At 42.8% G+C, this 24,071-nt stretch overlaps 1 protein-coding gene across 1 annotated transcript; it reads right to left on the bottom strand.

The window, feature by feature from the left end:
• Window positions 1-634: 634 nt before the first annotated feature.
• depdc4 (DEP domain containing 4) lies at window positions 635-23,469 on the bottom strand. Its single transcript, XM_078416579.1, has 9 exons — window positions 23,406-23,469; window positions 16,874-17,282; window positions 14,943-15,088; window positions 12,382-12,577; window positions 10,100-10,326; window positions 8,575-8,717; window positions 6,164-6,289; window positions 3,844-3,922; window positions 635-2,796 (listed from the first exon to the last, which is right to left on the bottom strand). Exons 1-9 carry the CDS (start codon window positions 23,467-23,469, stop codon window positions 2,579-2,581), a joined length of 1,608 nt encoding a protein of 535 aa, XP_078272705.1. The 3' UTR covers window positions 635-2,578.
• Between the last annotated feature and the right edge of the window lie 602 nt (window positions 23,470-24,071).

Consider the following 24,071-nt stretch of genomic DNA (forward strand, 5'->3'; position numbering starts at 1 on the left):
TGACTGGATAGCATGCAACAAGAAAGCTTTTCATTGTACCTCAGTGTATGTGACGATAAACTAAACTAAACTCCATGCAGACCGCACCAGAGGTCAGGATTGAACCCAGGTGTCTGGCGGTGAGAGCCAGCTGCTGTGTCAGTAATGCCACTTCCATATGTTACAATAAGCTGCAAGGGGAGGCATTGGTGGACGGGCAGAGGTGGACGGGAGGGGAAAGAGGTGGACAAAGTAAGGAGGGGTGGAAGATGACTGGAAGGAGGAGAGGAAAGGAGTTCAATTGGCTTTTTTTCCCCCAAAAAGCACACTTACTTAGTTTTATCTTGTGAGTGGCAATGCAGAAAATCATAAAACACGTGGGATAAAAATGAGAGACAAAACTATTAATATTTCACCATTTCAAATCTGGATAATTCAGCAAAATATATCCTGAACAAGTCTTTGACCAAAGGCATACTATTGAAATAAAATACCTAATTAGATTAATTTATTACATGTCAGAAAATTACATTGCTTTCCATTTTACTTATTGAACATTAAATATAAAAAGCATGTGACTTTTTCTGCAATTAATCTCGACAATTTTCTCAGCTTTGATGGTACTGTATATATCCTTAGTGCATATTAATGATCCTGATTTAGATACATACAGCGTGGAAGCAGCCCTTCGGCCCACCAAGTCCACACCGACTAGCGATCACCGTGTACACTAGCACTATGCTGCACACACTGGGGACAATTTTACAACTTACCGAAGCCAATTAACCTCCAAACATGTATGTTAACCATGGGAGGAAACCGGAGCACCCGGAGAAATCCCATGCGGTCACGGGGAGAATGTACAAACTCCCTACAGACAGCACCTGTAGTCAGAATCGAAACCGGATCTCTGATGTTGTAAGTCTACCGCTGCGCCAATGTGCCGCCCTCAAGCTGAGATGCCCCTCAGAGTTGGGAAACAGGATGTAAGCTTACGTCTGCAGTTTACCTCCCACTTAGTTTACGACTTTCCTAATTTAAACCTCTTCCACGGTTTAAGTAAAGAAAAATACACCCTGCCCAGTGTAAGGCAGCAACATCATTCATGGAGTCTACTACATGCAGAGACTGCAGGTGATTGTTAGATTATTCTTTCTCATGAAATGTCCATCATATTTCTGTGAAACTGTTCCACTGGGAGGAAAGATGCCGTGGAGACACCAGGGAATGCAGATGCTGGTTTAAGAAAACACCAATTTCCAGAGTAACTCAGTGGGTAGTGTCTCTGGAAGATATGGATAGGTTATGTTTCGGGTCACGACCCTTCTTCAGACAATTGTGTTGGGGATGGGGTGAAAGCTGGAAAAGTGGTGGGGGATGGACAAATCCTGGCAAGCTTACTGGTGGGATATCATTGAGGTAAATTTGATCAGCAGAAGGATAGACAAAAGCCAGAGTTGAAAAAGACAGAAGGATGTAAGTTAATGAAAGTAGTGAAATGTGAAACCAGGGGGAGGGAGGGGTGAAAGGGGATGGGGAAAAGGGGGGGGGTTGAGTAATGGGAGAAAGAGGTTTGCACCAGGGTAGGGCAGAGAAAAGAGAGGGGGAAGAAAAAGGGGTGGTTGCAACTTAATATTGGATAATTCAAAGTTCACACCGCTGGGTTGTAATAATATTGGACAACTCATGTAAGGGTGATTGCTGGTCAGGGCGGACTCATTGGGTCCAAAGGTCTGTTCATAATGCTGAGTTGTAATAATATTGGAGATTTCAATGTTTATACCATTGGGTTGTAAGCTACCTAAGTGGAATACGAGGTGCTGTTCCACCAGTTTGCATGTAGCCTCACTCTGTCAATGGGAGATCTAGGACAGAAAGGTCGGTAAAGGAATGGGAACGGTTAGACAAGAGGTATGAAAAGTTCCCAATTCTGGAGGAACCTCAGCTGTTTGCATGTCCCATGAAGATTGTAGTTTAGTTTACTTTAGTTTAGAGATATAGTGTGGAAACAGACCTTTGGACCCAATGAGTCCGCCCTGACCTGCGATCACCCTTACATGAATTCTCTGCTATCCCAGTTTTGCATCCTACACACGAGGGACAATTTACTGAAGTCAATTAACCTACACACCTGCACGTCTGGAATGTGGGAGGAAACCAGAGCACACGGTCACAGGGAAAAAGTACAAACTCCGTACAGACAGCTCCCATGGTCAGGATCGAACCCGGGTCTCTGGCGATGTAAGGCAGCAACTCTACCGCTGCGCCAAGATATCAAATTGAACGAGTGGAAGAAAAGCTCTCCATTCAGATAACTGGCAGTATTCATCATCCCTCAGGTAGAGGGAGCACAATGACTACATCTGAAAAACTTAATGTGCAATATTTATCAGTAGTATTATTCTCATTTTGTGCAAATTAAATTGAAAGAGAATCAAACGGTCAAAACTTAGATTATAGCACAACAATAAAAAACATTGCAGTCACAGTTACCGTGTCAGCTCCAGTGCTATTACTGTTACAATTCTATGATCCATACAATGAAATTCAAGTAATCACTCAAAATGCTACAAGTAGTTGCTGAACTTTGAGAACCATCTTACTGATGTTCTGCTTCTAACCAGCAGTTTGGGAAGCAGTGAGAGAACACGGAGGGGTGATGCTTCCGAAAGTCCTGCAGCAACCGGTTTCTTTCTTTTCTACACATGTTGCGGTCTTGACTGACATCCTGCATTAACCGTTGAAGTTGCTCAAAAGTGGTCTGATGTTTCTGTTCCTCAAACTGCTTCTGCGTTACACGGTTGCAGAATGTAAAGCCTGTCACAAAATAACAAGTACACAAGTCAAGGATGGATGTATCGGAGGGCTTCGCTCATGTTAAATTGAAGCAAACATGCACTTACAGAGCACCTGATCACGTACTCATGTCACCCGAAACTAAAGACTTGATCAGTCTGGAAAAGGGTCTCGACCCGAAAGGTCACCTCTCCACGTTTTCCAGAGATGCTGCCTGACCTGCTGATTTACTCCAGCACTTTGTGTCCGTTTGCGTATTAACCAGCATTAGTAGTTCTGTATTTCTACACTTGAACACCAACTGTTGTCTAGAGACTTAAAGGCAACGGTGAGTGTGCACTTATTGAGATTTGGATGGATGGTTAGCAAGATCCAAGGTCCACAAAATCACTGAATTAATTCATTGGCCTATCATGATTTTCACTTGCAATACCATTTAACGGTTTAGCCAAACACTTCCCTCGTTTGCTTTTTTCAGAAAGCTTGTTTTGAACAAAGCTGTTGCTGGATTTATCAATACATGAATACCAATTAATTAATTGTGAGATGCTTTGAAATTGGTATTAGTAATAGTTTATCATCATGTACTAAGATACAATGAGAAAACTTTGTGTGCAATCCAGGCAAATCAGTCCTACCATACAACATGTAGTACAAATAGAGAAAGGAATAAGAGTGCAGAAAAAAGTGGCCACTTTTTGAGAACCAGGGAACATAAACGTTGCCACAGTAATGTAGTGTTCACTTTCCAGCAACATAGGTAGAAACAAGCAAAAGGTTCAAAATTATGAAATCCACAATTATTGGCCATTAAATTCCCTTCATTTAATTCCTTATTTACCTACTGCAAGGCCAGCCCATATCAGGGAAGCAAAGCCAGGCTTTAAGTGGCTTTATTCTAAGTTTGGAGCCTTTCGGACATTGAGTAATTCTGAATTCTCCATTTTGTGCGTATCTTGAACGTACTAATTCATGCCTGCAGGCAAGAAGATTGTCATCGTGACCAACAAGGAAATGGAAAGGAATGAAAGGACTTTGCATGATGTTACAAGGGCGTGCACAACATACCTGCAATAGCATTGGGATTCCTTCCTTCCTGAAGAGAAAGAAGCTTCTTCCTGACCATTTGAAGCAAAGTAGTTGGGATCTGTTTAAGAAGAAAGGCTTGAATTTATAATCACACCTTCACTAACTTTAGGACATTCTAAAACATGGATAACATGTGCAATCACTGTTGTAATGAAGTAAACACAGCAGCCAATTCTCACAGAGCAAGCTCCTTTAAACAACAATGTAAAAGTCAGCAAATCATTGTTTTTTTCAGTGCTGTTGATCAAAAGGATACATATGTCCCTGTGATACTTCCTTTGGTTTCCTTCAGCAAAGCACAAGATCTTTTCCATTCCATTTTAAAAAAAACAGGGTCTTTGTTTAGCATCTTCTCCAAATGATTGAGGTGTTCAGGAAGGAACTGAGGCCATGAGTCAGTGAATGAATGAATAAGTTTATTGGCCAAGTATGCATATACAAGGAATGTGCCTTGGTGCTCCGCTCACAAATGACAACACAAACATACAGTTAACAATTAAGAATAAAGCATAACCACATCAAAACAATAAGGATACAACATTACGGTCTAAACATGTGGGTGAAAATAAACCAGAGCAAAATAGAGACTACAGACTTTGGTTATTAAGTAGAACCATCACTCGTGGGGAAAAAGGCTGTTTTTATGTCTGGCTGTGGCTGCTTTGACAGTCCGGAGTCGCCTTCCAGAGGGAAGTGCTTCGAAGAGAACTGGAGAATTGAGGTGAGGCACTGGAGAACCATGGCATGAAACTAGGCAAGAATAAGTAGAGCCATTGGCAATTGTTTTTCAATGCAGATCTAGGATTGACACCAATTTAAGAGTCATACAGAACAGAAACAGGGCCTTCAGGCCAAGTCATCAATGCCAACATAGATGCTCATCTATGCTAGTCCCACTTGTCCACGTTTGACCCATATACAGCTCTAAATCTTTCTTGTGCGAATGCTATTTAAATGTTATTGTATCTGCCTCAACCACTTACTCTGGCAGCTTGTTCCATGTACATACTACCATCTGAAAAAAATGACCTATTAAATCTTTCCCCTCTCACCTCAACATATGCCCTCTAGTTTGATTCCCCTTCCCAGGGAATAAGATCGTGCATTCACCCTATCTATTCCCCTCATTTTATACACCTCTGTAACATCACCTCTCAATCTCCTGCACTCTAAGGAATAAAGTCCCAGCCTGCCCAACCTCTCTCTATCACTCAAGCCCTCGAGTCCTGCCAGTCACACCCTGGCCACTCCCTCTTTTCCCCTCTCCCATCAGGCATAAGGTGTGTGAAAATGCACACCTCCAGATTCAGAGTTTTTTCCCAGCTGTTATCAGGTATCTCAACCATCCTACCACAACCCGAGAGTAGTGCTGAACTACTATCTACCTGTCTGGTGACCCTTGGACTATCTTTGATCAGACTTTGCTGGCTTTACCTTGCACTAAATGTTATTCCCTTATTAAATATATAGTCCCATAACTATACACTGTAAATGGCCTGATTATAATCATGTATTGTCTTTCTGCTGACTGGATAGCACTCAAAAGCTTTTCACTGTACCTCGTTACGCATGACAATAAACTAAACTGAACTGATATCCTTGTAGATCATTTCTGCACTATTTCCAGCTTAATGGCATCTTTCTTACAGCAGGGTAACCAAAACCTACACAGCACACCAGGTGCGGTTTCACCAACATCTGCACAAATGCAACATAACTTCTGTACTCAATGCCTGGGTTGGCCCAGATGCTATAATGTCCTCATAATTCTCACAAGTTTCAGCAAAATCAGTTTGAAGTTTTAGTGTCTCACAGCATAGGTCACGCTCATCTCAACCTGCAAACCTCTCCTTGTGCTCGGCACAACAGTCCCACATCTTTCATGTAGCTTGTCAGCCAATTATTAACATCAGGCAAAAAACAGAGGGGCTGCACACTGGTGCTGCATTAGAGCTGCTGCCTCTCAACACGAAAGACCCGAGTTCGATTCTGACTATGGGTGCTGTCTACGGAGGTTCGATCCCGACGACGGAGTTTGCGCGTTCTCCGTGTGACTCCAGGTTCTCCGGTTTCCTACCACTTTCCAAAGACGTGCAGGTTTGTAGATTAAATTGCCTCTGTAAATTGCCCCTAGTGTGCAGGGTGTGGATGCGAAAGTGGGATAACGTAGAACTAGTGTGAATGGACAATAGATGGTCGGCGTGGACTCGTTTGGCCAAAGGGCCTGTTTCCACGCTGTATCTGCAAACAAAAACACAAAAATATCCTCAAAATATCTTTATTAAATGGGCCATTGTACCTTGAAAACCTCAGTGTGATTGTCCATGAGAAACATGACCAGCCCCTCAGTCTGGACCTTGGACAGGGACTTGTTCTGAACAATAGCTTTGGTAAACGTTCTCTTCACCACGGTCCTGTTGGTATTCTTTGAAAAACAAACGCACACGAAAATCAAGGGGGGGAAAAAGCACACGTGAAAATTAAGTCGACAAAGGCGAGTAGAAACAAGGAACTACAGATTGGTGACATTTCAGGTTGAGACCTTCTTCAGACAACTTGGATAGACGGAAATCATCTGAAAAAGGTTCCTGCCCTGAAACATAATTTACCCATATTCTCCAGAGATGCTGCCTGACCCACTGATTACTTCAGCACTTTGTGTCCTTACTGATTTAACCTAAACAAGAGCACTGTGTACAAGCCTAAATACTGAATGACAAAATGTTGTCTGGTCACCCCAACAATGCAGAACTGAGGGAATAAACAAATTTGCACTTCGGCACAGACTCAGAACACTCTAAAGTGCTCCTCAGTGAAACAAAAGTCTGCCACTGCAGCTCTAACAGCAAACAATAAGACTGCAACTCTACCGTTGTGCCACTGTGCCGCCCCATTAAGGTTAAATCATGAGAAAAGGCTGAGGATTATTCATCCTGGACATCAGCAAGGAAAACATTTTAAGTACTCCAAGGAATAAAACATGACCCAAGATTATTCAAAAGGAAGGCCCAGTGCTGATGCATCATGCTGAGATCAGAAATGAATTGCTGGCTTATGTCAGCATAAAGTTTAAAATTAGAACAACTTCTCTTTCTCCATCAAATGCCTGTAGAAAGCTAACATTACTGAACTTCTATAGGAATGTTACAGTAAGCATACTCACCCAGTAATTATCTAAGATAACATTACATTTGCACAAGAATTCTGTGGTTAGCACATGCTGTATTGTTTAAAGGGCAAATATGATGGCTCAGTTCTCTTCCTCTCAGGGATATGGCAACCTCCGCTCCATTTGCAATACTGCGTGGTTTGATGTTGGAAACCTCTTCAGACAGAACAGATAGCATCCGTTACCGTTAGGGTGGCACGGTGGCATAGTGGTAGAGTTGCTGCCTTACAGCGCCAGATACCCGGGTTCAATTCTGATTATGGGTGCTGTCTGTACGGAGTTTGTACGTTCTCCCACGGGAGAACGCGTGGATTTTATCTAGGTGCTCCTGTTTCCTCCAAAAACTTACAGGTTTGTAGGTTAATTGTCTTTGGTTAAAAATTGTAAATTGTCCCTAGTGTGTAGCGTGAGCAAGTGCAACGGGGATCGATGGTCGGTGTGAACTCTGTGGGCCGAAAGGCCTGTTTTCGCGCTGTATCTCGAAACTGAACTAAAATCTGGGACATGTTCATCAGCACCCCAAAACTTTAGGATCTGGCAGGATTTCTGGCGACCATGGTCATGTTTCAGGTCGGGACCCTTTCATTTCATTGAGTCACGCAGCTCAGGGAAAGACCCAACTGTCAACCAAGCCCACACCAACCATCAGGTATCCATCTGGACTCATCCCATTTCTTCGCTCTCAGCCAACAGCGTTCTGTGTCTTGCCAATTAAATTCATCAAGATATTTCTCAACTGTTGTGAAAGTACCTGTCTCAGGAAGTTGGCTCCAGTTACCAACCAAACTCTGTGGAAAAGAAATCATTGTCAAATTCCCTTTAAACCTTTTACCCTTTACCTAAAAAAAAACAAGGCCCTCTGATTTTAGACACGTCTGCAATAGGGAGAGGTTTCCCACAATCTACCTTTCCATGCTCCTTGTAAATTTGTATACTTCTATCAGATGTGTGAGAGGTTGAGAGAAGATCTCAGGGTTTTTATTTCACATCAGCTGGATGTCATCTGGTGGTGGAGGCAGATGCTCTCAGCACATGGACCACCACTTGATTTGCCACGGCATAGAAGGTTATGGACCAAATGTGGGATAAAGGGACTAATATATAGGGTGCACCAGTCGACATGGTGATGGTTCCAAACGGCCTCTTTCTGTTCTGTACGACTCCATCTATTGACACGAATGGATGGCAAGGGCTTGTGGTATATCCAAAACGTCTGGATAGAGTGAATGCGGAGAAGATGTTTTCACTAGTGGGAGAGTCTAGGACCGGAGGTCACAGTTTCAAAGTAAAAGGACGTACCTTTAGTTGGACGGTGGAATACATTGTCACAGACGGCTGTGGAGAAGGGCAATTGATATTTTTGTCGGAAATTGACAGATTTATGATTAGTAAGGGTATCAGGGGTTATGGGTCGAAGGCTGGAGAATGGGGTTGAGAGGGAAAGATAGATCAGCCGTGATTGAATGGCAGAGTAGACCTGATGAGCCGAATGGCCTTATTCAGCCAGAATGTGAACTGATGAAATTATGAATATGACAAACCTGCTTCTGTAGTTTGTAGGCACCAGGGCTTGCTGCAACAGCCATGAAGGGTAGCAATCTGTGCAATTCCTCTCTCCAGGTAGGCTCCAATAACCGAACACAAAGCTGAGCAGCTTCCAGAGCTTGTCCAGTCTCTCCACTTTCTATAGGTTTTTATAAAGAAAAGGTTACTTATATAATCGGTGTGTCAATTATTCTTGAGATTGCAATGATAAAAAATCTAATTCATACAGTCTTCTACTGAATGGCTCAGAGTTTCCACTGTATAAAGAAGAAACATTTGGATTATCTGCACTAGGTAGTTCGTTGGGTTTATTGTTATGTGTACTGAGGTACAGTGAAAAGCTTTTGTTGCGTGCTAACCAGTCAGCGGAAAGACAATAGATGATTATAATCAAGCCATCCACAGTGTACACGAAATGTATCGGGAGGAACTGCAGATGCTGGTTTAAACCAAAGATAGACACAAAATGCTGGAGTAATGCAGCGGAGCAAGCAGCATCTCTGGAAAGAAGGAATGGGTGACGTTTCAAGTCAGAAGGGTCTCGACCTGAAACGTCACCGATTCCTTCTCTCCAGAGATGCTGCCTATCCCACTGAGTTACTCCAGCATTTTGTGTCCATCCACAGTGTACAGATACAAGATAAAGGTAATAACGTTTAGTGCAAGATGAAGTCCGATCAAAGAAAGTCCGAGGGTCTCCAATGACGTAGATAGTAGCTCAGGACCGCTCTCTGCATTCTCTTTAAACATCAATTGCCAAGCACAATATGGAATGCAGCATTGAACCCATTGGAAGACACAAAATGCTGGAGTAACTCAGGCTGAAGAAAGGTCCCGACCCGAAATGTCGTCTATTCATGTTCTCCAGGGATGCTACCTAATCCAAGTTTGTTGGTGGCTAAATAAATACAATTTTATTTCAGCTAATTTCTTAACTTCTGCTGGAAAGGTGTGGTATGTAAGACTTAAAGTAAGATGCTTTGGGAAGAGCATGACTCAACATTTTCAAATGTATAAAGTAACAGACTGACAAGGAAGTTCTACACCCAAGGCACACCGTATTCTCACATAACATTTTCATCAAAGGTGAACCCTTCCGCAGATCAACTGTGAAAATCTACACTTGGCTTAGTTTAGTTATACAGTGCGGAAACAGGACGTTCGGCCCACCAAGACCGCGCCGACCAGTGGTCACCCTGCACACCAGAAGTACCCTAGACATTAGGAACAATTTACTATTTTTACCAAAGCCAATTAACCTACAAACCTGCAGTGTGGAAGGAGGCTAGAGCACCTGAGGAAAACCCACACGGTCACAGAGAGAATGCACAAACTCCATGCAGACAGCACCCATAGACTGGATTGAGCCCGAGTTTCTGGTGCTGTCAGGCAGCAACTCTACCACTGCGCCACCTTAGTTAGTCAAAATGCACAAAGAACAAAATTCATGTCTTTCCACACTTAGCACCAAGCTACCAGTATTTATTTCTATTTATGCAATGCTGGAGAAAGATATCTTACCCAAAAGTTTAATTATCCCAGCATGTATGTCGTGATACCGGCTGCACAAAAGCGGCTCCCTGTTCTGGCTGTAGTGCTTTGCCATAGTTTCAAACAGAATTCTTTTGTAGGACTCTGCAGCATCAACGTCGTTCGTGGTCTGAGATAACAGCTCACTCGCGTGCACAACCAACTGGTCCGGGCAAATATCCAGGCAATCAATAGCAGCCAAGAACCACTCATCAGTACTGTAGAGGCCAATGAAAGCACAAAGGAGAAATTGAGCGAGTGCAAATCAGGTGCATGTTGAACATAATGAATCTTTCTAGCCTGAAAAGGCCACCAATGGTCCTTCAAAATTTACAGGATTAACCCTTCCTCCAGCAAGTTGCATTAAGCTCATGTTTTACTTTAGTTTAGAGACATTGCGTAAAAATAGGCCCTTGGCCCACCGAGTCCACTCCAACCCAGTTCTATTAGTTCCATCCTGCACACTAGGGCCAATTTACAGAGGCCAATTAACCTACAAACCTACATGTCTTTGGAATGTGGGAGGAAACCGGAGCACCCGGAGAAAACGGGAAGAACATACTAACTCCGTACCGACAGCACCCGTACTCAAAATCGGACTCAACTCTATTGCTAGAGAGAGCTCGATAGAGCTCTTAAGGATAGCGGAGTCAGGGGGTATGGGGAGAAGGCAGGAACAGGGTACTGATTGAGAATGATCAGCCATGATCACATTGAATGGCAGTGCTGGCTCGAACGGCCGAATGGCCTCCTCCTGCACCTATTGTCTATTGCTGCACCACTGTGCCGGCCTAAATAAGGTCATATAACTTCTTTAGGAGTCCCTCTGGATTGCCTGCTTTCACTCCACTTTAAAGGGCTTTTTAATTCATTAACTCATTCACAGAACATGGACAATTCTAGCAATGCCAATATTTATGTCCTGCCCTTAAATCAACATAGGATCAGTAAAACAATGGAAGATGTATTAAAAGTCAAATGGTATTCCTTCCGCCCAAACTCTATAAGATACAAGACGTGAACGAAAGCCCAGGCAACCTCTATACTGAGAACCGGAGGACATAGTTTAAGATGAGGGGAAAGATTTATTAGGAAACCAAGCGGCAACTTTTTCACACAGAGGATGGTGGTTATATGGAATGGGTTGCCAGAGGAAGTAGTTGAAGGAGGTACTATAATAACATTTAAAAGATACTTGGTCAGGTACATGGATAGGATAGGTTAAGATGGATATGGGCCATTGGAGGGCAGGTGGGGCATCTAGGGGCACCTTGGTCGGCACAAGCAAGTCGAACTGAAGGGCTTGTTGGTTGTTGTATGACTATGAAATCTCTTAAATATAGTCTTGCTGAACACTATAAAGTGGATGCCTATTCAATGGATGAGTTGTCAGGCACAGTGGCTTCAGGGCATGGTAGTTCTGAGTAGACAATCAAAAGCAAAACTATGGTTTGGTTTTTTTTTGGGGGTTTTTTTTTAAGAGATTTTTAGTTTAGGGATAGTGTGGAAACAGGTCCTTCGGCCCACCAAGTCCACGCCAACCAGCGATCATCCCGTACACTAAACCACACACACAAGGGGCAATTTTATAATCATTTAACAAATGCACACAAACAATTAGGGCATTTATCCTTCAGTCTTTTGGGAAAGGCAATTTTTCCACTTGTTGGGTTTTCATAAAACAAACTGGAGGGCCATGCATATCCTTCTTACCTAATGAAGGATTTTATTTGCCTTAGATGCAATGGAAAGAAGGTTCATTCTGGAATGCCCTACCTCAGGGTGAAGATGGAAAGATCTGAAAATGTGCAAAATCCAAAGACATGCAGGTTAATTGGCGTTTGTTAATTGCCATTTGTTAATTGCCATTTGTTAATGCAAACTGTGTGTAGGTAATGCTAGTGAACAGGGTGATAGATGGTCAGCACGGACTTGGTGGACCAAAGGACCTGTTTCCACGTTGTTTGTCTAAAGTCTAAAAGGGGAGAGAGCAAGTGACCAAGTGGGAGACACAAGATGATTTGCCTATCCTGCATTCATTTGGAAGGAAATGATTCAAAATATGCAACAGCTCAGAGTTTTGCCACTTTCAGAAATGGAGAAAATAAACAGGTGTTATCCATTTATTTTTCATTATTCCTTTTCAAATTATTCTTTAATTTTCACTATTCCTTGAAGATAATATTCGGTCAAGTGTTTTTGGTCACATATCAATGCACCTAAAATGTTGCTTATTGCAAAATAAAGATGAAAAGTTATTAGAAAATACTAACTAAGGTAGATTTAGGCTCTTAGAAACCTCTCGATCCAGGAACGTGTTGGAGATAACAAGGTCAGAATGCCGATTAATATGAACTGCTCCTCTTCTTTCCACCTTCATGGGGGGTTGCAGAATGCTGTCCAGGATGGGAAGGTGAATTAAATGCAGCAGTTGCAATAAAGTCACCTGCTTCCAAATATCCTCAACAACTATTTTGGAGCAAGTCAGATGCATGGTTGAAAGTGGAAGCAGAGTAGAAACATAGTTAGTGTTTGCATTTAGAAACAAGGAGCTGCAGATGTTGATTAATATACAAAAGGACATAAAGTACTGAAGTAATTCAGCGGGTCAGGTAGCATCTTTGGAGAACATGGATAGGTGACATCTCGGGTTGAGACCCTTCTTCAGGCGTCTTGGATAGGCTTGATCTATTTTCAGCAGAATTTAGTCAACAGAATTCTCAAAGAACAAGGCAGCATAGATGCCAAGAGGAATATAAATCATGGGCACAGAATAAACTATTTCAGGCCCAATTGGCCAAAAAGGGAAAAGAAGAGTCTTGATCCAAAAATGTTAGCTATCCAACTTTCCAAAAATGCTGCCTGACCTACTGAGTTACTCCAGCACGTTGTGTCCATTAGTCTTTGCATGCTCAGCTATAAAAACGTACATACCCCATACATTAGTCATTGCATGCAATCTGCATTTCAAAATATAACATTCAGTTTATGTATTAATTTCTTAAAGTGCAGAGTGGGAGAAATTCGAGTTAGGTGCTGCGTTTGTCTAGATTACAAACAGTGATAATGTAAGAAAATTATTCAATAGGCTGTAAAGTGTCAACGGCAAAGTGTTTTTGCTACCGGAATTTCAGAGTGAAAAACAGTTAATAGTTTGAAAAAGGATCAGTGGGACAGCCCAGACTAGCTTTGGGTACACAGGATTAGGGATAAATCTAACCCTGACCCTTACACAAATTCCTCATTCCAGAAAGCCATTAGAGGGCATTACTGATAATGATATTAATTGTGGTGAGTTAGGAACCAGCATTTTATCACAACGATCCAAGGAAAATTGAACAGTGGGGTTCATTGCCTCAATTTGCTAGCTCAAGAGGACCCTTTGAGGAATAGGTTTGAGAGCAGTTGATTAGCTCAGTTTATTTTATCGTCACACGTACCGAGGTGCAGTGAAAAGCTTTATGTTGCATGCAATCCAGTCAGCGGAAAGACAAAACGGGATTACAATCAATCCGTCCACAGTGTACAGATACAGGATAAAGGGAATAACGTATGATGCAAGATAAAGTCCAGTAAAGTCCGATTAAGGATAATTAAAGAGGTAGATGGTAGGTCAGGACCACTCTCTAGTTGGTGATAGGATGGTTCAGTTGCTTGATGACAGCTAGGAAGAAACGATCCCTGAATCTGGAGGTGTGGTTTTCATACTTCTGTACCTCTTGCCTGATGGAGAGGGAAGATGTGGGTGTGACAGGGGCGAGACTTATCCTTGATTATCAGTATCCAGTAGCTACTAGTAATACTCAAACATAATCCAATTCCTAGAAGGCCTAGAATAACCAACACGATATATTGCTCTTAAATGTTCACCTCATCTGCCGCACAACCAGATAATAAAACACTGTGGTGCGGCGATAAGCCCGAAATGAAGGCGAGGAGCCAGGTGTTTCGGGAGGAATTTTATTTGCAGTTGTTCTCTTGTCCAGTCGGGTCTGCAAGAGAACGATCGTGCCTAAACCCCTGCCCTTTATCCCTATAGCTAAGGGCCGCCCCCGGACGAGTCCATTCCCGTGCCAAGGGGTTCGATAGTGGAATGGTCCGACCCTTGGGAGCTGCCACAACACTCTTGATTTCCTCAGCATGCCCTTTATTCCCTTCTTTCCCAATCCTGATCATTGAATATCAATCGCATAGATGAATTCTCCAAATCCTGTTGCAGGAGAAATGTTGCCACTGGCCAGGAGAGGCTAAAAGGATGCAATGAGGATCAACATTGAAATGATTGCTCAGGCTCATTGTTGGCTGAGATCCACATTAATCATATTAATGCAAAAATAAGTTTAGGAGGTTTACAAGCTTCCTGCTGACTTGAAAACCTGAGCAAAGTACATAAAACCAGACATTTATTCCAATGCGTTCAGCAGTAAACTAAATGAATGTTCAGGATCTTCCCTAACACGGCACTGAACTTAGTTAAGTTTTAATGATACAGCACGAAAACAGGCCCTTCGGCCCGCCAAGACTGCCCCGACCAGCAATCCCCATACACTAACACTATCCTACACACTAGGGACAATTTACAATTCGCAGCTTTTACCGAAGCCAATTAACCTACAAACCTGCACGTCTTTGAAGTGTGGGAGGAAACCGGAGCACCCAGAGAAAACCCACGCGGTCACAGGGAGAACATAAACTCCGTACAGACAGAATTTACAACAAGTTTTCATTTAAGAAAATTTCATTACATCATTGACAAAGCTCAACAAAAGGCAAGCATTAAGGAAAATGAAAAACTTGTATGCATTTGGTCATAATTATTATTATGCATGTTTACCTTTCTTAGGCAGCAGGCTGGTTGGTGCTTTTATTTTTAGGTTTGTGGGTGGTGATGGACGAAGGCTGATTGATTGCAAAACTTCTTCAATTCTTTTCTCACAAGCTTCCAAGGCAATAGGATTTTCAAAGATTATTTTATCTGGTCTGTTTAAAGAAAAAATATATATATTTATCCAGTCTGTTGAAAGAAAAATTATATTTGTTGCACAATTGGTGAACAGTTTTTTGAAAATACAGCCTTATTGAATCCATTCTCGTCCTTGCTCATTTCTGAGAGATATATATTTTTTAAATCACATAGCTAGTCATATGAACTAGCTATTTTGTAAACATCACCTCTATCTACAGGTTGAGTCAGATCTTGAGTGTTTGCAGCTTTTAGACAAATTGTCTTGAGAATGTCTGTGTGGAGTATGCATGTTCTACCATGAGGGCAGCACAGTGGTTGAAGCTGCTGCCTCATAGCACCAGAAACCAAGGTTCAATGCATACTATGTGTACTGTCTGTGTGGAGTCTGCGCGTTCTCAATATGACCTTGGGTTTCCTCCAGTTGCTCCGGTTTCCTCTCACATCCCAAAGATGCGTAGGTTTACTCCGGCACCGAGCTACTCCGGCACCGAGTGTCAATCTTGGGTTTGTACGTTAATTGGCATCTAAATTACAGAGGGTGTGGAGAGCGGGATAACAGATCTAGTGTGATCTGGGTGATCCAAGGTCAGAGTCGACTTGGTGGGTCAAAGGGCCCGTTTCCAAGCTGTATCTCTAAACTAATCTCTGAACCACAGGGGTTTATTTGCTTGTGGATCCATGGCCAGGGCACAATGGCAAAGGATGGGAAGACAACAAAATGACATATTAACATTCCAGGTCATTATTCTTATGCGAAGAAGATCAGTGAGGCCACATTGTCTGTTTTTGGGCTGTAAATTCTCTGATCATTCTGTATTCTGCACAAACAAGCTCTCTAACTTAGCTGAAAAAGAGAAAACAATGATAAAATAATAATTAATAATACAACAAATCCCATATGTTTTCTTACTATTTTTCAACCTGTTATAGAGGGCAGGGGCAATCTGAGCTGAAATTTGTAAACAAACCCACAGCCGAAAGAACAAGAATTCTACGTATGACAATCACATCATATTTTTCCATCCACGTTTATCCGTTTCAGGGAGAGGAATAAAGTTAAATTGTTATATTCAAACCAGAGCAACATCAGCAATTCTATGGAGAACAAAGAAGGACCCAGTGTGGGGGGCCGCTGAGACCCAAGGGGGAGCCGTTGGGGAGGACGAAGAAGGCACGAGTACTTTTTGTAACTTTTTCGGCACCTTTGTGGCGACTCTTTTGCGCACTTTGTATCCAAAAACAAAGAATTTCACTGCACCTATCTAGATACAAGTGACAATAACGTATCATCATCATCATCTTATCCAAGGGACTGAGGGTTGGGTTGGTAATGGAACTGATATTTCAAAATAACTAAAATTCAAATTCAGAAACGTCATTATGAAGAAGGGTCCGGTCCTGAAATGTCGCCTATCCAAGTTCTCCAGCGGTGCTGACTTACCAGCGTCTGCACTTCAGCGTGTCTGAATTCTAACATAACAGTTCCAAAGATTCACTTTAATTTCCTTTGGAAACAAGCTGAACCTGATGGGAAAACCCACAAGGCCCATTAATGAATTTTGGTAAAACGAAATCAGCCAACATAATTGGCCGTACATTTGATCCAAGACCAGTCTAACTGCTCTCCACAACTGATTTAGATGGGGATGCAAAGTGCTGGAGTAACTCAGCAGGTTAGGCAACATCTCTAGAGAACATGGATAGGTTACGATTCGGGTTGTGCTGATTTAGATGAGTGTAAACTATGAACATTGACCTCGCTGGCAATGTCAAAGCCAGAGAAAGGAACGTAATCTTACTTGGGACTCTTCTTCCTTGGCACCAGTTTCTCTTGATGAAACAAATTCTTCCTTCCCAGTTCCCCTCCTGAGGGAACACCATCATCTACAAACCTGTAGAGATTACCACTGCGGTCCTCAAACATCATCTGTTGTTCTTTGCTGAAGAGTCTTGTACTAACGGGCTCGAACACTCTGTGGTCCATCAGTGCTTGGCAGAGATGAGCTGCTTTCAGACGCGAAACATCGCTGTTGGCGAAGTACACATTCTGCATGAGGTGACTGAGCACCACATCAACCGCAGCGGCACCGGTGAAGCAGCCGTCGTGGGTTCTCCACAAGCGTCGGTACTGCCTCACCTCCACCTGCGACTGCAGGGCATGGATAATGTTGTTCCAGAGCCGAGTTGCATGGAAAGGTTCCAAGTGCCCTGTAAAAATAATAAAAACATCACAATGTATTAAATGTATATTTGTATTGTTTCTGCATCCTATCAGGGAATTTGAAAGTTTGCACTTCAATGTTGTACTTAGTTACTGTCATGAGGTACAGTGAATGTTTAGTGCTATCCAGTCAAAAAAAAAGACAACACATGATTATAATCAAGCCGTCCACAGTGTGCAGATAGATATAGGATAAAGGTGTGACGTTTAGTGCAAGATAAAGTCCAGAAAAGTCCGATTAGATGAGTTTAGAGATCCAGTGTGGAAATAGGCCCTTCGGCCCACTGAATCTGTGCCAACCAGTGATCACCCCGTACACGAGCACTAACCTGCACGTTAGGGACAATTTATAATTTTTACCAAAGCCAATTAACCTACAAACCTGTATGTCTTGTGGATTGTGGAAGCAAACCGGAGAAGCCGGGGAAAATACACACGGTCATGGAGAGAACGTACAAACTCCGTACAGACAGCACCCATGGTCAGGATCGAACTTGGGCCTTAGGCACTGTAAAGCAGTAACTCTACCTGCCACCGTGCTGCCCCTTTTTTGTTACATGCTATCCTGTCAGCAAAAAGAATATACATGATTACAATTAAGCCACCCAAGGTGTATACACATACAGGATAAAGGGAATAATGTTCAGTGCAAGATAAAGTCCAATAAAGTCTGATTAAAGATAGTCCAAGGGTCTCCAATGAGGCAGATGGGAGATCAAAACATTGGCCAATACAAATCACCTTGAGTATACAGGCGGCTGGTGGAATTTGGGGAGGGGGGGGGGAATAGCACATGGGAATGGAGAGAGAATATAATGGTATTAATTAACCTTGTGGTGGTAAATGGGTGCCGGATAGCCAGCACAGACTTGTTGGGTCAAAGAATCTGATTACTTCAGTTATTTTGTAACTTCCTTTCATTTTCCTGCATGTTCTTATTTGTGAACAGGAAAAACCACAATCAAAAGCAATCAAAGTTACCTACTCTGTACTTCCATTTCCCTAACCTCTGTCAGTGAGAAATGCAATTGCAGCCATGTCCCGTGAAGATCATCAGCTCAAGCTTTCCCTCCACTCCATGCTTACCATCCTGATTTGGCTATCCAATCACCATCATGATTTGGCTATCCATATGGCTTGAACAATGTCACATCAACATCACTAAAGCAACAACATTCAGAGACAAGAGCTGCAGATCAGTGTTGGTAATTCATCATGTAATAAAAACGAAATGCTGGTGCTGGTTTATACCAATTATACAATTGGCAATTCATCACTTCTTTTAGGCAAGAGGGTAGGCAATAAACAATCTCTTGCCCTCCATGTCTTTTTCCAGAAGAAATGGCACAGACATTGTGGGCTGAAGGGCCTGCTCATGTGCTGTATTGTTCTGCAAGATGGCGGTGGGGTTTCTATTTTGCTCTCTGTGAGTTGAACATATCCCCTGACTTTTTGCCAAGGAGATGCAAGGATTTTGGCCAGAAAACAAAAGAAGCAGTATGCTAACTGGAAGGATTATTTTGTTCCCATGTGGTGCAACAAGCTTAAAAATATGATATATATGCAATCTTCGAAATAAATTAGATGATAACCACAATGCATTATTAGCCTTTGCAAATCAAGCAAGTCCACGAAAGCATATTCAGCTGATCCACATTTTTTTTTTTTAAAGAGTTACAGTAATGCCAATTTCGGCAGATGATTTTTATTAGAATCGGTGGAAATTCTAAGTGAGCTTCAACAATTGAAAAGTGAAATAGGAAACCATAAAACTGAATTGTATAAACTGTGTGATGTGGTTTTCAGTTTCAGTTACCTAATTATGTGCACATGGTTCTCGAAAATGTAATTACGGCTATTAGAAGATACTCTGAAAAGTATACACATTATACCAACACACCTTGTGATTTAATCCACATTTATTTTTCCAATAACTTTAAGACATTTGGACAGGTATATGGATAGGAAAGGATTAGAGGGATATGGGCAAATGCGGGCAAATGGGACGAGCTTAGATGAGGCATCTTGGTCAGCATGGAAGATTTAGCAGGAGTCTGTTTCCATGCTATCTGTCTAAATCAGGAAATGCAAGATTCTAAAAAAATAATTATGTGTTGGGTGGTTTTAATTCTTCCTCATGTAAGACCAACTACCTTATATGTGTGGGTAGGAAATGCAGGTGTTGGTTTATACTGAAGATAGATAAAGTGCTGGAGTAACTCAGCGGGTCAGGTAACATCTTTGGAGAACATGGATAGGGAACCTTTTGGGTCGGGACCTGTTCTTCAGACTGAAAAGATGCATCACAGCATGATTTAGGAACAGCTCCATCTAAGACCACAAGAAATTGCAGAGAGTTGCAAACATAGCTCAGTCCATAACGCAAACCAACCTCCCTTCCATTGACTCCATCTACACCATGCTGCCTCAGCAAGGCCACCAGCATAATCAACGAGTCTCAACCCGGCCACTCCCACTTTCCCACTCTCCCATCAGGCAAGTGGTACAGAGGTTTGAAAACACATACCTCCAGATTCAGGGACACTTTCTTCCCAGCTGTTATCAGCCAACTGAATTGTCATCTCACCAACTAGAGGATGGTCCTGACCTCCAATCTACCTCATTGGAGACACTCAAACTATTTTTAATAGGGCTTTACCTTGCACTAAATTTTATTCCCTTTATCTGTACACTGACGGCTTGATTGTAATCATGTATAGTATTTTCGCTGCCTGGATAGCAAGCAACAAAAAAAGCATTTCACTGTACCTCGGTACGCGTGACAATAATAATAAACTAAACCAAGTGCAGTTAAGACAGGTAACAGTTTGAGCAAGAGACATATATTATGGTTGAAATTCACCAGGGAACCTGGGCTGGTTCAGGAGAACTTTCTTCACAGGAACTGGCAATAGAGAGTGAAAGGAGAGCAGGGGTTAGAAGAGAGTCCGTCAATGTAAATGGGAGAGTGATCACATTTCACTGTTAAAATGGAAAGTACAAAGCAGTCAGCTATGAAGGGAAAAGGTTTAGAGCTTGTACAACTTGGAGAGAACCAATACCCATTTAAAAGTATGTGCAGGAAGGTTTAAGCAGCAACAGTAGTTTAAATTGTTGTGCCAAGTTTAGAATATTGGACCGAGCTGTTATGTTCAAACAAAAGAGTGCTTTTGTCAGGAGAGTATATTTGCCAAGAAACACTACACCATGAAAAAAATTGCCAAGTTTCCAAGAAAAAAAATCAAGGTTCCTAGAGCACAAGAATTTCAAGTAAACCCAGTCCATTAATTTAAGTAATTCTTAGTAGTGCAATTTATTTTTCCTACTTACATTGTCAGTCTCAAAATATCAGTGGTTGACTCTTCAGGACAGAGATGAGAAGAATCATCTTCACACATAATGTAATGAGTTAGTGGAATTTATTACAAAAAGAAGACAGCAGAAGCTCAGTGATTGAATATGTTTAAGACTTAGATTGATAGACGTTGATATAGTGAGAATCAAGGGTTAGTGAATTAAGTAGCAGTTCTATAAAAAAGATTGATACAAACATATTGAATTGTGAAACAGACAGGAAAGGCTCCTGTTTCAAATTCTTATGTTCTTACTGCCAGGAGTTAGATGGAAGAAATCCCTGTGCAAGGAGAATTACATGGCTGACAGATGTACTAAGCTCTATTTAATAGTGGCGCAGCTGGTAAAGCTGCTGTCTCACAGCACCAGAGACCCAGGTTAAATCCTGATCTCGGGCATGGTCTGTGTGGAGGTTACATATTCTTGTAGTGACTGTGCGGATTCCTCCCAGACCTCCATTGTAGGTTAATTGGGTTCTGTAAATTGGCCCTAGAGTGAAGGGAGTGGATGAGAAAGTTGGATAACATACAACTAGTGTGAACAGGTGATCAATGGTCAGAGTGGGCTCAGTGGGCCAAAAGGCCTGTTTCCATACTATATCTCCAAACAAAAACAAACCCTTCAGCTCCTATTTTCACTGCCTAAGACTAGCTCAGATCAGCAATGGCTCAATGTTGAGAGATCCTCATGTCATTTTCAAATCCATCATCACAATATTCCCTCTCTGTAAAGACCTTCATCCTTACAAACATCCTAATTGCATCCTCTTGATAATCCTTGATTTTAAATCATACACACCACAAATATTAGAGAAAGGAAAGTTTGTTTCCAGAACAGGACACTGGAGTTGGAAGAATATCAGATACACAATTTGTTCATTATTCTTAAAATTCAGTCAGGAAGTTCAAAAATAAATCTCCAAGAACTAATGGACTCTTCCAAGGTATGCAAAAGGAAATAGTGAATGCTCTTAAATTGCCTGGTGTAGAAAATTCTATTCGAGAAGGATGAAAAACAGCACATGCATCTTTCACATAACTGTTTTCTGAAACTGGAGTGAAGAATAGCAAACCCAGTAGTTCAACACAATTCCAATCCTGAGGCAGCTAATCAGACACCTCACCTGCCACCTGAGATTAGAAATGTGGCAGGAGGGAATTGGATGGGAATGATCAGCTGTTAAACATATGGAAATTGATAGCACATTAAAGCAAAGCCTAAAATAGTCAAAATGTTGACATAAGAAATTGCAGATGCTTGTTTACACAAAAGGAAGCAAAGTGCTGGAGTAACTACGATGTATATCCTGATTCTGGCTGCTGTCTGTATAGAGTTTTCACATTCTCTCTGGGACCGCGTGGGTTTCCTCCAACATCCGTCAAACACGTTATGCCCTTTTCATAAGTTCATAAGTTATCGGAGCAGAATTAGGCCTTTCGGCCCATCAAGGCAACAAGACACACAATTACATAAAAGTTAACATAAACATCCACCACAGCAGATTCCCCATATTCCTCGCTGTGATGCAAGGCAATAAAGTTGAATCTACTTCCTCATTTATTCTCCCGCGGTCAGGGCAGTCAAACCATCCGTCGGGGCGATCGAAGCTCCCGCAGCTTATGACTTATTAACTTATTAAGCCCATTTTTATTCTCTCCACCTTCCCATCAATCTCTCGTAGATTCTACCATTCACTTTAGCCAAGAATCAAGAGTGTTTCGGTGCGAAATGCACTGGGAGCAGAGCTATGAAGTTTACTGTGCAAAATTAACCTACAAACCCGCACATTTTTGGGTTGTGGGAGGAAACTGGAGCACCCGGAGAACACCCACGCGATCACAGAATAAACGTGAAAACTTCACACACGACTACCAGTGGTCATGATCGAACCCGTGTCTCCAGCGCTGTGTACCCGCTGCACCACTGTGCCTGGGCAGTGCCTGGCTAGGAGACCACTTGGAGCTTCTGCCAGATTCCGTCAGCTCATCGACCTCCCTCCTGTACTCTGACACATCATGAACCGTCATTCACGGAGCAAGCGTGACTTTGGTTTAACATCTCACCCAACAAATACAATACAAAGAGATTAGACTGCACCACAGCACCAAAGCGATAGCCTAGATTATTTAAAAAATCTCAACGGGTCATGCAACATCTCTGGAGAACATGGATGGGTGACGTTTCAAATTGAGACCCTTCAAACTGAAGAGCACAAACTTCTTGCAGAGGGGGGATGAATTTCTGGAATTCTCCAAGTCCATATCATCCCATCCTCCCCCTCCCCTCACACACCCTTCCCCACTGCCCCTCTCCCCATTCTCCTCTGACTCCTATATACATCCTCCCCCTCGCTCACTCCCGTCCCTCACGAAACCCACCCTCAACTCTCACCCTCACCTCACTACCCCCCTTAACCCACGACCTCAAACTGCACTCTTCCGCGCACCCTCTATCCTTATCCTCATCTCCCTCACCCTCATTCTCCTCACATCCAGGCCCTCCCCTTCCCACTCCTCCTCACCCCATCCATATCCATCAGCCTCCTAACCTCATCTTCACTTACCTCACACCCTTCCCCCCCTTTGCCCCCTCCCCCTTTTCCCTTCTCCCCTCCCCCCCTTCTCCCTTTACCCCCTCCCCCCATTTCCCCCTCCCCCCATTTCCCCCCTCCCCCCATTTTCCTTTTCCCCCTCCCCCCTTTTCCCCATCCCCTCATCTCCCTCTCTTCCCGGGTGCCGGGTGCCGGCCGCCGGTACCTCTCCGTCTCAAGGAGCCGCCACTGTCCAACCGCCGGAAGCGTGGAGTCAAATTCACCGCCATCGCCGCCTCCCGGCCTACGTCATCAGACCCCGCCCCATCACAGACGTCATCCGACCACGCCTCCAACTCCTGACGTCACCAGAGTTGTGAAGTGCTGAATTAATACTGTTTTTTACAATGTCCGCTCCTCTATTTCTCGCATTTTGGCCACCACTCAACACAGTCCCTCCTCAAATCTCAGCCATGCCTACTACTACTTCTCAAAGAGCAGGACTTTCATTTCTAATTTCCACCTCGCTCCAGCTTCTTTAAAATGCTCCTTTAAACTTGGACTGAGATTCAATGGTTCTTTATTGTCACATGTACAGAAATACAGTGAAATTATTTTTTTTGCGTACAGTTCAGTAAAGTATTACTATACGTGCGCACAATCATAGATTAAGTACAAAGTGTATTGAAATAGTCCACCGAGCATATGCAGGAGTCGCTAGGTTTTGGTGCCATTTTCAAAGCCCAAGCTGCAGCTGGCCATAAAGACCCGTTGGCCTGGTGGTGTTGCAGGGTTGGCCTGGCCAAGTGAAGGTGTAGTTGTCCTCCACCGCTGCTCTACAGCTCCGTGCTACTGAGGGCCACGTCTAGACCCCGCGCTCGGTCTCTTGGAA

Source organism: Rhinoraja longicauda, chromosome 20 (genome assembly GCF_053455715.1).
Source record: "Rhinoraja longicauda isolate Sanriku21f chromosome 20, sRhiLon1.1, whole genome shotgun sequence".
NCBI lineage: Eukaryota > Metazoa > Chordata > Chondrichthyes > Rajiformes > Arhynchobatidae > Rhinoraja > Rhinoraja longicauda.